Source organism: Myodes glareolus, chromosome 2, assembly GCF_982192425.1.
Source record: "Myodes glareolus chromosome 2, mMyoGla1.1, whole genome shotgun sequence".
NCBI lineage: Eukaryota > Metazoa > Chordata > Mammalia > Rodentia > Cricetidae > Myodes > Myodes glareolus.
The window spans coordinates 2,505,223-2,519,536 of NC_142027.1; the positions used below are offsets into that span (position 1 = coordinate 2,505,223).

At 46.2% G+C, this 14,314-nt stretch overlaps 1 protein-coding gene across 1 annotated transcript in view; it reads right to left on the reverse strand.

Annotated features, from left to right (window-relative positions):
- Positions 1-14,314, reverse strand: part of Bace2 (beta-secretase 2) — an 85,479-nt gene that overhangs the window by 32,259 nt on the left and 38,906 nt on the right. The window contains exons 2-3 of the mRNA XM_087898701.1: positions 8,992-9,080; positions 1,111-1,327 (exon numbers count right to left, since the gene is read on the reverse strand). Coding sequence (XP_087754827.1) covers positions 1,111-1,327; positions 8,992-9,080 — 306 coding nt within the window. The remainder of the gene's footprint in view (positions 1-1,110; positions 1,328-8,991; positions 9,081-14,314) is intronic.

Genomic DNA, 14,314 nt, shown 5'->3' on the forward strand with positions numbered 1-14,314 from the left:
CTGCCCCAGGTAGATCCTCCCCTGCCTACCCTCTTCTAGCAAACCATCGTTTCTTTGGATTGATCCAAGCACAAACATTGGATACAACCCAATTCTGTCTTGGGAAGGCTCTGATTTTGTAAGCCTAGCATTCCGGTGTTTCTCCCTGGTCATTCCTACAGGGGCTGGCTTTCCACAGGGCACCTGATCACATACCAGTTGCTGGTGTCTCCCCAGGGGTCCCCAGGGGTGACAGGACAGCACTGCCCTCAGCCTGAGAGAGCACTTCTACCACTGTGACGGTTGAGTGTCACTCATAGGCCTTGTCTTCATATGATCCTAAGAGATTAATTACATGTATGTTTCCCCTTAATGTCACCCTCAACATTTCTAAGCCATCTCCACAATCTATAAGACTCACATTCTGATAAATTTTAAAAAAAACAGAAATTAAGTAAACAAAAACAGTAACAAAACAACAAAACTGAGCTGAAACTATGGCTCAATTGATAAAGGGCTTGATATATAAGCAGGATCATAAGGACCTAAGGTTGATTCCCCAGAACTCATGTAAAAAGTCAGATATAGCAGAACAAGCCTATAATGCCAGCTCTGGAGAGGAGGAGAAAGGGGTTCCCTGCGGTGTGCTGACTGGTCAGCCTCACCGAATTGGCAAGTTGGCAAGTTTCAGATTCACTGAGAGACAGTCTAAAAAAAAAAAAAAAAAAAAAAAAAATAAGGCGAAGAGTAATTGAGAAAGACACCAACCTCTGGCCTCTATTCATTTGTTTCATTTGTGTGATGATCACCCCACAACACATACACACATGTGTACACATGCACACACAATCTCTCTCTCTCTCTCTTTCTCTCTCTCTCTCTCACACACACACACACACACACACCAAAACCAAACAAACAGAAAACTTGCATTATATCTTAAAGAAAGTTGCCCCAAGCTGAAGACATGCCTGAAAACTTCATTGTATGAATACATGTCTCATTAGCTTTGTGATTTTTAGCAGCTACCACCCAGGACAGCCCAGGAGCCCTGTTCCAGTTTCTTTAATGACAGTTTTCACAACCTCATTGGTATTATCTGATTAACTTGAACAGATAGACCTGCCTTACCTTGGCCAAGGCAGCATAAGCAAGTCCAAGAATTCCATTCCATTTAATTCCAGGCAAAAAGAAATTCTCAGACTCAAAAATCGTGGCGATGTTGACCAGGAAGGAGCTGTTGAAGCCTTTTGGGATGGTGACAACGTCCTCACCCACGAAGCCAGTCCAGCTTCCCTGTGTGTACTTCACAGTGACATCAAAGCCCTTGGGGTGGTACGTGCTGGATCTGTAGAGAAAAGAAAAGTCTGTGGCATTCTGTCTCTAGGCCTGTGCTCTCGGAACCCCAGCTGTGGCCCAGCTGGTCATCACGGTTCACAGGGCTCCTTTACAGTCCACAGGAAGTGATGTGCAGGAGAAAGCAGTGTCCATGCTGACCAAGGCACCATTCCCCACAGACACAAGCATGGGCAATTTGGGAACTGTTGCCATACCACATGGAAGGGATTCCATGAGGTTGGCATGAAACCTTGGAGTTGAATTCTTCTTCCATGTTTGAGTCAAACCCCTGACTCAAGTGCTTAATCTAGCCATCTCATTTTCTGAAGGAACCCCCCCCTCCAGATCTGGGCACACACCCTGGGCTATCTGGCTTTGCAGGGTCACTGGGCTTGAACTCTGCAACAGGAACGGACTGTGTCATACGGCAGGAGGTTCCACTGGTTTGTCTCAGTGTGGGACTGAGAGTCAACTAACCCAAGCCTCTCCCAAACCCAGGCTTTTATGAGTCCCCTAATGTCACAGCCCTTCCCTGATGCCTCAAAGATGGCATCGTTTTCATAATACAGTTGACAAAACTGACGGCGTGCTGTGGGGTGCCCTACAACATGGATGTGTGCAGCCCTGAGGGTAAGAGGTACTGAGGCAGAGTCACAGAGGCACAGTCAGGCAGTGGAGAGGTAGACGGGAGTGCTCCCTCTCCAGGTTCTCTGTGAGGAGAGACAGCATCTAAGGACATAAAATATCAGGTCACGATGAGTGAATCTGAATAGCTGGGGAACAAGCAGAGTGATAATGGAGCAAGCAACTGGAGGTGGTCACCTGATGGAGACCGCAGTGGAGACCAAGGACTGAAAGGCCGTCTAGGAGAGGGCACCCTGTGCCAGGCTCGCAGTCTCTAACCATGAAAGGTCATTCTTACACTGTATTAGTCTGCAACTTCTGAGGGGTATGGGAAGAGACCCAAGGAACAGAGTGAGCATCCAAACCAGGTTTCCTGAAGAAAATCACCAAATTCCTAGTGGTGTGTCAAATCACTGAGCATTTTCCCAAGACTCCTGTTTGCTCACAATCTTATTCCACTGAGTTTTAACATTAACTCTGCCACAGAACCTCAAGTTAGTACGTCTCTGCTTTCTGCACACACACACAAAAAAACCTTTTATAATCAAGAAGAGAGACACGAAGTGAACAGTGTGCACACAAGCATGACAGTTAATCTTCACTGACAATAGGGTCAGGCGGGGAATCACCTAGGAGACACACCCCCATCTGTGAGGGTTTTTCTAAAGAGGGTTACTTGACGTGGGTGGCACCATCTTATGGGATGGGGTCCCAAGGGTTAACAGAAAGACAGTCACCTCTCTCTGCCTCCTGCCTACAGTTGCAACGTGACCAGCTGCCTCGTGTTCCCACTGCCACGGCTTCCCCACCACAATGGACCGTGTGACAGTGGGTGCCAGCTTGACAGATCTAGAATCACACACGGGAGACGGGCCTGTCCACATGCCTGCAGGTGGATTGAAGACTCTGATTAAGTTAACTGACGTGGGAAGGACCGCCATTATGGGTGGGACCAGTCCTTGAACAGGGGGATCTCAGAGCACACAAACTGGGAAGGTGACAGACAGGTATTGTTCTCTTCTTTACTACAGATAGGCTGTGAGCAGTTATTTCACACTCCTGCTGCCCCGCCTTCCCCTCCATACTGAGCTAAAACAAACCCTGCTTCCCTCCTTTAAGTTGCTTTTGTGCAGAGATTTCATCATAGCAAATCAAAGACAGGAAAGCAGACTGTACCCTCACACTGCGAAACAAAATAAATCTTCCTTCTTTCTTAAAAATCATAATTGACTTTTTAATTTTAAAAATGTCAGGAAGCAATTTCCAGCATATTTTCTAGAACTATTGCAGTAGCAAATATTTTGTATCAACTAATTCCAATGAAGCCATGTCCCCCTTTTTTTGTTTTAAGGCACTATTTCCAATTGATGGGACACACGTCCTTAAGATAGAAAGTTTCCATCATTTATTCAAATGTCAACATTAAGATTTTTGAGAAGTTTATTGTTTTGCCCGTGAGCAAGATGCTATTAGCACATTTTGGGTAAATAAACTTCTTTATGAGGTCATTTATGTTTAATAGTTTCAGGATAATTCAAAGAAAATAGATATTTTTATTCAGAGTACAGACCGAAGGACTGGCCATCTAGTTATGGACATTTAAAGGTGTAGCAGCTATGTAAAGAAACGGCACACAGTGGTTCTGCCTGGTGCACTATACATAACTGAAGTGAGTAAAACTGAAAGATCGGCATTGTTATAATAGGTTCTGTGAGGATCTTTAAAAAAAATCACTTATCTTAGTAGTTAAAGAAAAGACATCTGTACATGTTCATCAAAAGAAGGTTATACATTTTTTTTTTGAAATTGCACTGTTATTTAAACCACTTGTCTAAAGTCAGGGCCTTTTTGCAGCTGGCACAGTTTCCCAGGTCTAATTAGCTACTTGGGGAGGCTGCTCTGCTATGAGTGAAGTAAGAGAGGTGGCAACGAAAGTCCAAGCTGACGCTGTTAGCCGGGCCTTTGAGCTGCTCAACCGTCTTCACCTACATTGTTTCCACTCCCGTCTGCAAGTCCATCATGCATGGGGTGCTTTGTTTCTTCCAGCTCTACTTTGTTTCTTTCTGTCCACCATCGTTAACTTCAACACTGTTGGGAGCCTCATACTGGCCACCTCCTTCCCTGAAGGGAAGCCATCCAGCCTGGCGTAAATCAACCAGCAGCATGCATGGCTCCATCGCTGTGATAAACGGCAGACTGGAAACACACGGTGCTGAGGAGAACTGCGGCTTGTGAGAATGTGTACACCTAGGCTAGCCAGTTGTGGTTGAAGTCTTCCTATACTTCCCTTCTCATACTGTCAGGCAGTTTGTCAGGGCAACAAGAAAACTAATTCAAACCTCCTGAGAAGGGGCAGACACGGGCAGAAAGGTGGTTGTCGGCAGGGGCAGACTGAGCCCCTGGTAAGACCCTAGTACTTGCCCATGTGATATTCACGGTAAGGCCTTTGGGACTCGAGTGTCTGAGCATGGATCAAATGGTAGGATTGGTGTTGATGCAAGCTCAGGTGTTGGCGGCACACAGGAGGAAATAAAATGTCGATAGTGAAAGGCAGCAAGAAAACAAACGCTGAACAAACAGGTCAAGTTCAGAAATGCTGGCAGAATGACTTAGCACGGGAGTCAGGGCACCTTTTCTATGAAGAGTCTACAAACGAGTATTCTTGGATTTGCTCATCTTATAATCTAGGCAGCAGGTACTGAACTGTGGGGCTATATCAAGAGAATGGCCATATACTGTACAGAAGCAAATGTGTGTCGCTGTACCTCCAATAAAACTTTATTTATAAAACCAGCAGCCAGTCAGATTTGGTCCACTGTTTACAGTTGTGGACCCTTTGGGCTAACTAGAAGGTCAGCTGTCTTCCCCCATCACTTCCCCAAGCTGGGCTTTGAACAGTATTTTATTTTCATCTCCTCTAGACACTAGCACGATCCCTAGAATAAGAAGCTGAGCTGGCGTGATATCTACACAGCATGTTTTTGGAATTCCTGCTGCTGCCGTACAAGGATAGTTCTGGATAATGTCATCTCACTTGCAGAGAGCAAAAAGGCAGTGGGAATTCCAGTACCATGGTTCACATCCAAGCTCACGCACTCACTAGTCGTATTGTGCTGGGACAAGCTATTGAGTTGTGTGCTTCAGTTCCCTAATATTCCAGGATAAACAGAATTGTACCCCCAAGACCACCCATGCAGACTAGAAAGGTTAGTGTGTGACAAAATTAGAATGAAATCCTGGCTCCCAACCAGTCTGCAACAAAACAGCTATGATTAGTGTAATTATCAAAGGGCTTCCAAATTGGCTTTTTCTCCAATCTATGAGCTACCATGAGAAAACTCAAGATTGTTCTAGAAAATACACCTTTAAGATGACACCACCAAACACCCTAAAGTTAAAGTCTGACTGCCTCTGAAAAGGGGGCGACCATTCCTGATGCGGACCATTCCTGATGTGGATGATAATGACTATGAAGGGAGAGGCTGAAGGTGTTATTTCAGAACCCGGGGCAACAGGCTTCTAAGTGGTCCAATGCTGTGATCTGGACCAGCACAGAACCTGCTCTGATGATGGCGCTGATCCACTCCCCCCCTCTCTCTCCTCCATTTTGAAAGCCACATGCAGCTACTGGAATGTGATGATGCCAGAAGGCTGAACTTTTATTTCCTTTCATTTAGCAGTGATTAATTCAAACAGCTCCGCATGATCAATCGGTGGCCGCCCCTATAGAAAACATTTTCTGAGAGAATGTAGGAAACCTCTAATTGTAAGTTCACCCTCTTTGGGATCCTTTACCAAATCTGAGAGAGTAAGGGGAAGCCTGGGCAGCATCATGAGCAGCCCTGAGGTTACTAGCATGTCATCTCCACACTTTTAAGTGAGTTCCGCATCTCCATTTGCTAAACCTTACTTTTCTGACACAGGGTTTCTGCTCTGGCTTGCTTTCCATGTTGATCACATTAAGAGAAAACTCTGGATGGGCTTCTCACTTGCAAGGCCTCCATTCCAGATGCTCAGGCATGGCAAACAGTCAGGAATGTGGGTGGCCAGGAATGAGTCTGCTTACAGCAATAAAAACACTTTGAACGAGATTTGGAAGGCATTCTGCCTCTGTTCAGAGAGTTCAGGGAAAGCAGGACTAAAGGAGAGATCAGTTGAAGCCAAGAACAGAACTTCAGGTCATCTTGTTTCAAGAGAAAGTCACCATTGTTTCTAGAGAACATGGAATTGGGCTAGCTCTTGTTCTCCTGAGCCACCCCACCAAGGGAATGCTGAGATTTCCTCACAAGATTTCCGTGCTCATGGCAGAGTTTGGCACCAGTGGGCTTGGTGATTTGGACCTTGTGACTTGTCTATGATTTCAGAAGTCACCGGAGCTGAATGAATGGGAGCCTTGAGCCTAGTGGTTCAAGCTCTCAGGCTCCAAAGAAGCCAGCTCCGGATAGACAGGTCAACTACAGGCAGTCTTGAAAAGTTATCTGAGCAACCAACAGAAAGAATTGCCCCCAACTGCATGGAAAGACAACGGTGTGTCCCCCTGATCTCCTCAAAGACATCCCAGGTGGTTCTCTGTTTTCTAATCTCACTTATATGCATCCTTGCATAAAATGTATTGGTTCATTGCTTCAATGTTTCTGTTGGTTTCGCCCCAGGTGGAGTATAGGAGTAAGGCAATATTAAAAGACAAGCATGCTTGGGCTCCTAACTGACAGAAGGTTAAGAGAGGTACATATTGGATCTTTTACCAAGCCAGTTTGTTGGAGGCCATTTTATTGGCTGAGAATAAAACGCACTTGAAAAACTGTAGCCCTTTCTCTCTTGCTGCATAGTTATCCACCAGGATATCCAGCGACTGCAAAGAGGACTCATGATGGGGACAAGGCACACAAATGACTCACAGTGTCTATCACCTTCCACAAATCAAAGAGATCTTCTCAAAGAACCCCGAGCCAAATCTCCAATTACTGCACAACGTTTCAGGAAGCACAAAACCTGAACGTCTGAAGGCTGGGGGCTTGGATCAGAGGCTGCCATGCCCAACCAGGAGCCTTATTATAACGAAGAAATCAGAGGGCCAAGTTGATACTCAAACATAGAAGGGCAGGGGGCCACATCTCCATAAAGGCACCTTTGTCAGAGATCCAGAAGGAAAGAGGCTGTTCTCTGGCTTCCATCAGATACAGCGGTGGAAAAACCTCACCATGGCCAACATCAGCAAAAGTACTAGATAAAAGATTATTTACATGGAGAGCAAATATTCTGTATAATAGCTATGTCTCCGCTGACTCTAAGTCCACAAACAAGTCCTTACCAAGGAGAAGGCAGAAATGGCAGACACAGAGCACAGAGGGCAGCCTTGCTCTTCCTAGACCTGGGTGTGTTCTGCTGTCCTTCTTTTATTTACTTAAAAGCGAGGGAAATAGATCAGAGCTGAGGGGGTGTCTATGTTCCTTTGCCGGCTTAGCAGGAAGGAAGGCTGAAGGGTCAAAGCCGCAGTGGAAAGCCCAGGAGTTCCCGCTGACTCCGATGAAGGGAGGCCTGAGAAGCCCAGCTTACTGTACAGGATGAAGGGGAATTTCTGCCCACCTCTCATACATCTGGCTAGAGGCACAAAGTTCACCTGAATCACGGTTCATACTAACAGCAAACACAGCAGGAGGTCCATGAGAAAGCTACATGCTGTCTACAGCTGACTAATTAACACCGAGTGATGGAGCACACAGCATCAGCAACAGTGACTTCTACTTACCCTGGCACATTTCAACAGCTGCATTGTCTCTCTTGTCAAAAGACGCCTCTGACCCTGATGGAGCTGAGAATGAAGCTGCCTCCTGGCTGGACATTGTCTTTACAATACACACCTATCTGTCCACATCACCCTGACTCAGGCCAGCGCCAGCTTCACAGCTTCCGTCTCATGAATCTTATGCCAACACATGTGTGATAAGGACAGAATTATCACGCTGCTGGGAGGGTGGGCTATGCACCTGCTTCAGGTTTGTGAGTTGGGACTTCCTGGTATGCAAGGGAAGTGGCTGTTGGATCAGATATGGAACATCTACACTATCTCAGACTCCTAAGAATTATGTATGTGGTAGTTACAAGGTCTTTGATCTCATGTAGGAATATTTCAAGGCATTTGTTACAAGGTGCTGGTACTGGGCTAAGGTCTAGAAGCTGGAATTCAGGGAGACTCCTTGCTCCTTCATCTCCCAGGATACAGGGTTAAACATGAGAGGTCTATCTTTCTCTAGGGCAGCATCCAGTGGGTGTGATGAGAGGGGTTGGGGGCTGTATAGAGACAGAAGCCTGAATGAACTGCCAGTGTGACTAGGGCAAAACACAAAAATAACCAGAACCCAACCTACTGGCACAAACATAACCCAACCCCACAGGCACACACACAGGCTCACAGTATAACAATAACTTTTGGGCATGTCTTAGTCTCGTTGGGTCCAAAATAATCACTGGCCAGGTGTTGTGCCTGGACTATCAATGTGATATTTGATCGCTATGTGGAGTCATACAGAAGCTCTATGTTCCTTGAGGGAGGGACCGGCAGTATTGTACTGAGGTGCTGAGGGGTGCCAACTGGCACAGACTCTGTCACTGCCCTATCTTCAGCTGTGCAAACAGGAGACCTTGACATTCCCGGCACCTGAGTAGAGCGTGATAAGCAGGGGGTGGGACACACACGGGTGGGCTCACTCTGCAACAACTTTCCCCCACTGTGAAATGCAGCTCCCGTGTAACCAAGGAACATGTTACAACTGAAATTCCACAAGGGAAATTTCCCCAAGGCTGCCAGGAAAACCTGATATATATTCCCCAGAAGGAGAAGTGCACATACTGTGTGCATTCATTTACACACATGTGCACGTGCGCACACACACATACACATACATACACATATGTGCAACTATGTACACAGCTCCCTTGAAATGAGATAGATGGTCTGGCTGTTTTGTTCTAATAATACACTCCCAAAGATATCAGTCCAGGACCCCCGACCCCAAGGCCAGCCACTGAAGCCTTGGCCAAACCACTCACCTCTCTGAATCAAAGTAGGAGTCTATATAGGAATGTGGGGCGCCCGCCACAGCGAAGTTACTGCTTCCCGTGTCCACAAGAATCTGCAGCTTTTGTTTTTTAAGGAAAAAAAAAGAAATGGAAAGTTTCAAGTTATTTGAAGAAGCGTCAAGTACAATAATTTATTGATTGGCAAAAACCAATCTCCCCACTGATTTAGGGTGAAGTGTTGTTAAAAAATGATACATAAAATTATATGGAAAAACCGAACACAGCTCAGGAAGATGCTGCTACAACACAGCCCTGTGGGATTTGTCTCAGATACCCAGGAGCCTCCCGAACGCTTGCTCAGGTCCATCCCTGGCTGGGAAATTCCTGCTTTCCAACTATTTCTTGGAGTATCAGAACTACCAGGGTCTCTGTTCCCCAGGAATCTTCTTCACTGTTTGTTTTTCCTTCGTCTCCCTGTTGAGTCCCCGAAGACACTTTTCACACTATCTCTTTACTAAAAATCTTATTTTCATTTCATGGGTGCTTTGCCAGCATGCATGTAAACGTGCCACATGTGTGCCTCGTGCTTATGGAGTTCAGAAGACGGAGTCAGAGCCCCTGGAACTGGAGTTACAGATGGCTGTGAACGGCAGTGTGGGTGCCGAGAATGGAATATGGATTCTCCGCAAGAGGAGCCCGTGCTGTTAACCACTGAGCATTGATTGGCTCCAGCAAACAGGTGTCTCTCAGCTTTACTGAAGTCTAATTTTGGTGTAATGAAGAGGCAGTGGTGGCGGATGTCTGCAACCCCAGGACTAGAGAGGCAGGAGAAGGAAGACAGTGGGCTGGAAGCTAGCCTGGGCTACACAGTGAGATCTTGTCTCTAACAAAAAGAAGCTCAAGCTGCCAGAGGTCTGAAGGTGAGCTTGGGCAGGATCTACACCAACTACGACATCCCTAAAACCTCGATTATTCCCAAATGTCCCATTTGCTCTTTGCTTTCTTCCTTGTGAGATGTTCCTCTCTGTCTTCTCTTAGAACAGGTGGGTTTTGTCAACATTCTCTAACCATGTGGTTTTCTTCTATTTTGGCTCAGTTGCTTCTGAGATTCGTACACTCTGTGGAGTATCTGCTCTTTTCTTTCTACCACGGGCTGTAGTCCATCACTTGTCTCTGCTTCTCCTGATGGACAGTTGGGGTACCTCTAGCCTTAGGCAATTAGATAAAGCTGCCTGGACATTCCTGTCTTTCCGTGGATGTGTTTCTGTTTCTCTTGGGAATAAAACCTGCTGGGTCAGACTTTAAATAAAAAGTCATGGGAACAGTTCCCAAGCCTTGATGCAGGAGTTGCACCCACGCAGCAATGCACTGTGGTCCCCTGGGCTCATTTGCTCCATGCCCCCCCCTCCCAAAAGTGAGTGGTCCTGCTATCTAGTGGATGTGGAATGCTATCTAATTTGCAGTTACCTGGTGGCTAATGACACTGAGATGTTGCCCTGTATGTTAATTGTTTGACTCATCTGTTCAGTAAACACCGTTCCCCAGGAGGTGGAGTATGTTAGCATCTATCCTCAGTCCAGACACAGACCAACTGCTTAGGTGATAACTAAGCGGATAACACAGACTTTAGACACAAGCACAGAAAAAGCAGTTAAAATCTTAAAGGTAAACGAAATCAGTACTGCGAGGGATGCTATCACCCACTGATACAAGGGAACGGATCTAATGAGAGTTTACCAAGGCCAGTTGGACTGGGACTGAACGAGGAGGTGATCTAACCAGATTCTCGGAATTTGGCCGGATTCTCTGACTGTGGCTGGCCCGAAGTCTTTCTGAAAAGCCATTGACTATGATACTGGGACCTGTTTCCTCTGCATATACTCGATTTTGGGGATCCAGTCTGTTTGGACACTCACCTTCCTGGACCTGGAGGGAGGGGGAGGGAACTGGAACTTCCCACAGGGCAGGAAACCCTGACTGCCCTAAGGGACGAAGAGGGAGGAGGAGAGGGAGTAGGGGAGTGGGAGGGTGTTGGGAAGAGGGGCGGAAATGGAAACTTTTATAATTTAATAAAATTTACTTAAAAAAAACTCTTAAAGGTTTTAACATTGGAATTAAACAAGCTGCAGACAATGCCATTAGTTTAGGCAGGTAAGTTTTTAATACAAGACCTCACTCACCAACAATCTTATTCCTGCCAGCATCCTCAGCTTGACCAGGGCCCAGAACTTTCCTTCACTTGACTCAGAATCCCTAGATACCACCCTTTCTGGGTTTTCCTCCTGCTGACCCTCTCTGCCTCACTATCTGGCTTCCTTCCAGGTTCTGCTGCCTCTTAGGCCCTCAGGGGCCCTATGGAGTTTTCACTTGTTTGCAGTGTGCTGATGACCCCCAGTCTTGCCTGCCCTGGCTTGGAGTTTACCTGTCCAGTATATCTACCTGAATTCTCTCAACAAACTGTGTTAGGTCTAAACCCCTGTCCCTGTGAGAAGAGCAATGTTTAGGAATGGGTCAGAAGTGATCAAGTTAAAACAAAATCATTAGGTAGGGCCCTAATGCAGCCTAACTGCTGTTCTCTCTGTGAGGAAAATTCTCATACAGGCAGGGGCACAGCGGATGCCATGTGACGGCACAGGCTAGGTAGGCCAGGAGCTGGAAGAGGCAAGTCAGAGCTACCCTTAGTCTCAGAAGGAGTGGTCTTGTCAACAACTTGATTTCAGACTCTAGTCTCTCGAACCCAGCACATACTACTGGTGTTTTAAGCCACATAGTTTGTGGTACTGTGTGGTAAGCACCCAGGAAATAAATATTCTCGCCCAAAAAGGAATCTGCCATCTCAGTTAACATCATTCTGTACACATTTGCTCAGGGTAAACCTCCAGTGTCCTTCCTCTCCCTCCCTTCTCCCCACCCAGCACCAAGTCCTGTTGGACTCACTTTCTGGTTCTATCTGGCACCTGCTCACTTTGTAACATTGCCATGGGGACCATGGTGGTCCATTTCATCACTACCTTTTGTCCTTTCCTAACTGGTCTCTCCTCCTTCTTCCTCTGTTTCCAGCCAGATGACCTCTGGCCTGCTAAGTTAGAGCCTGTCGGTTCTCTGTTCTTCCATTAGTTTTTAGTATATCCGAGTCTCAGCCAAAGTCCTATCATGGTCTTCAGTAAACTTTACCTCCTGCCACCCCAGCCCTGAAGACAACCAGGTTGTCTGTGTACCCATACGACATCACACTGCATCTCCCGAGGTGTTGATGGCACCTTCGTAATGATGTGGCCCTGACCACCACCCCTTGGAGCTTCCATCCCTGTCCCTGCACCCCTCCCTGCTCCTTTCCTCATTCCTGCTCTTGTGACACTACTGGGCATGTCCAGCCTGACAGCTATGGAGAGAGGTTCTATAACATCCACAGCGTGTCCAGTGCCCTGGAACAACATGTAGTTCTCTCTGAGAACTGTGCCATCTTCACCCTCACGTCACAGATGGGGAAACTGGGGTAAAGAGAGGCTGGCCTCAGTTATATAAGGGTAGTGGCAGAACTAATGTTAGAGCCCGTTCAGTGTGACCCCAAATGCAACCTTAACCAACCAACTTCTCTCTAGGCACAGGAGATGCGTGACTCGCTCCATCCTGACATTCTCATTGGCCTTTCATCTCAGGGCTTTCTCTCAACGACAAGAACATTTGACATTTCCTCCCATTATGTCTCTAGTGCACGGGAAAGAGCTAGGCACAAAGTAGTCAGTCACTTGAACAGTCATTGAGTGCACAGTTAATTTATTCTCAAAGACACTAGCTGTGCTGCTGGTACAGAGGTGATATGGACTGAGAAAAACAAGCACAGGCCATGGAAATAGAATCTAAGCATAGAATTCTGTCAAGCTCGAACTCTGCAGGGATGGTTTGGGGCTGCTGGCTTCTCTCACCTCTATAGAGTGGTTTGGATCAATTCCAGAGAGAAAAGAATACAAAATAGATGGGCATGAAATTCAATTCTTCAAGCAAAAACTTGATGTTCATCAGCCCTAAGTTCTGAAGTTACAATATGGATCGTATCTGAATATCTCATAAACATACAATGGTCATCAAATAAATATTCATTTATTGTCAGTCCTTGGCATCTGAGGCACTTGGTTCCAGGACCCTCTGGGGATATCAAAAATCCACAGAGGCTCAAATTCTGACATAAAATGCTGTAGAACTGGTATGGGACCTACACACATCCTTCCATATACTTTATTTATTTATTTAGAAACAGGGTCTCACTATGTAGCCCTCACTAGCCTGGAACTACTATATAAGCCAGCTTGATCTCAAACTTACAGAAATCCACCTGCGTCTGCCTCCTGAATGCTGAGATAAAAGGCATGTGTCACCATACCTGGTCTCAAATACTTCAAATGACCCCCTGTTCAGTTACAGTATCTAGAACAATGAAAGTTCTATAAAAATGGGTATATTGTTTATGGAATATGACAAGAAGTCTGTGTGTGGTCAATGCAAACAAAATCTGAGCATACATGTAAATACATGTGAACATGTGTACAAGTATATATGAACGTGTGTGCATGGATATATGCATGAACATGTGTGGAGGTCAGAGGTTGGTGTTTGGTGTCTTCCTCAATTGAGACAGGGTCTCCCACTGAACCGGGAGTGCCTTGATTCAGCTAGGCTGGCTGAGCAATCAGTTCCAGGGATTGCCTGTTTCTACTACCCACCTTCTAAGGGCTGGAGTTATAAATGTGCACTGCTGTGCCCAGATTTTTACGTGGGTGTGATGGATCCAAACTTAGGTCCTCATGCCTGCATGGGACTTTATCAGTCCAGCCATCTCCTTGGTCCTACATTAAAAACAGGTGTGTGTGTGTGTGTGTGTGTGTACACACATGCATGCATGTGGGTACCCACAGAAGCCAAAAGATGGTTATGGATCCCCTGGAGCTGTTGTGAGCTACCTAACATAGGTGTTAGGAATCGAATTTAGGTCCTCTGGATGAGCAGTGAGCACTCAACTGCTAAGCCAGTATATCATGTCATATATTATTTCTAGCCATATATATCATGCATATGTGTGTGTGTATGTGTGTGTATGCATGTGTGTACACATATACTTTGTGGCGATTTGAATAGGAATGCCCCCTGTAGGTTCATAGATTTGAATGCTTGGTCATTAGGGAGTGATACTGACGAATTAGGAGGTGTGGCCCTGTTGGAAGAGGTGTAGCCTGGTTGGAGGAAGTGTGTCAATGGAAGTGGACTTTGGGGTTTCAAATGCTCAAGCCAGGCCTACTCTCTCTGTTGTCTGAGGTTTCTGTCCTGCCCAGTTCCTGCAGTCGTTAAGTCCCAAGGA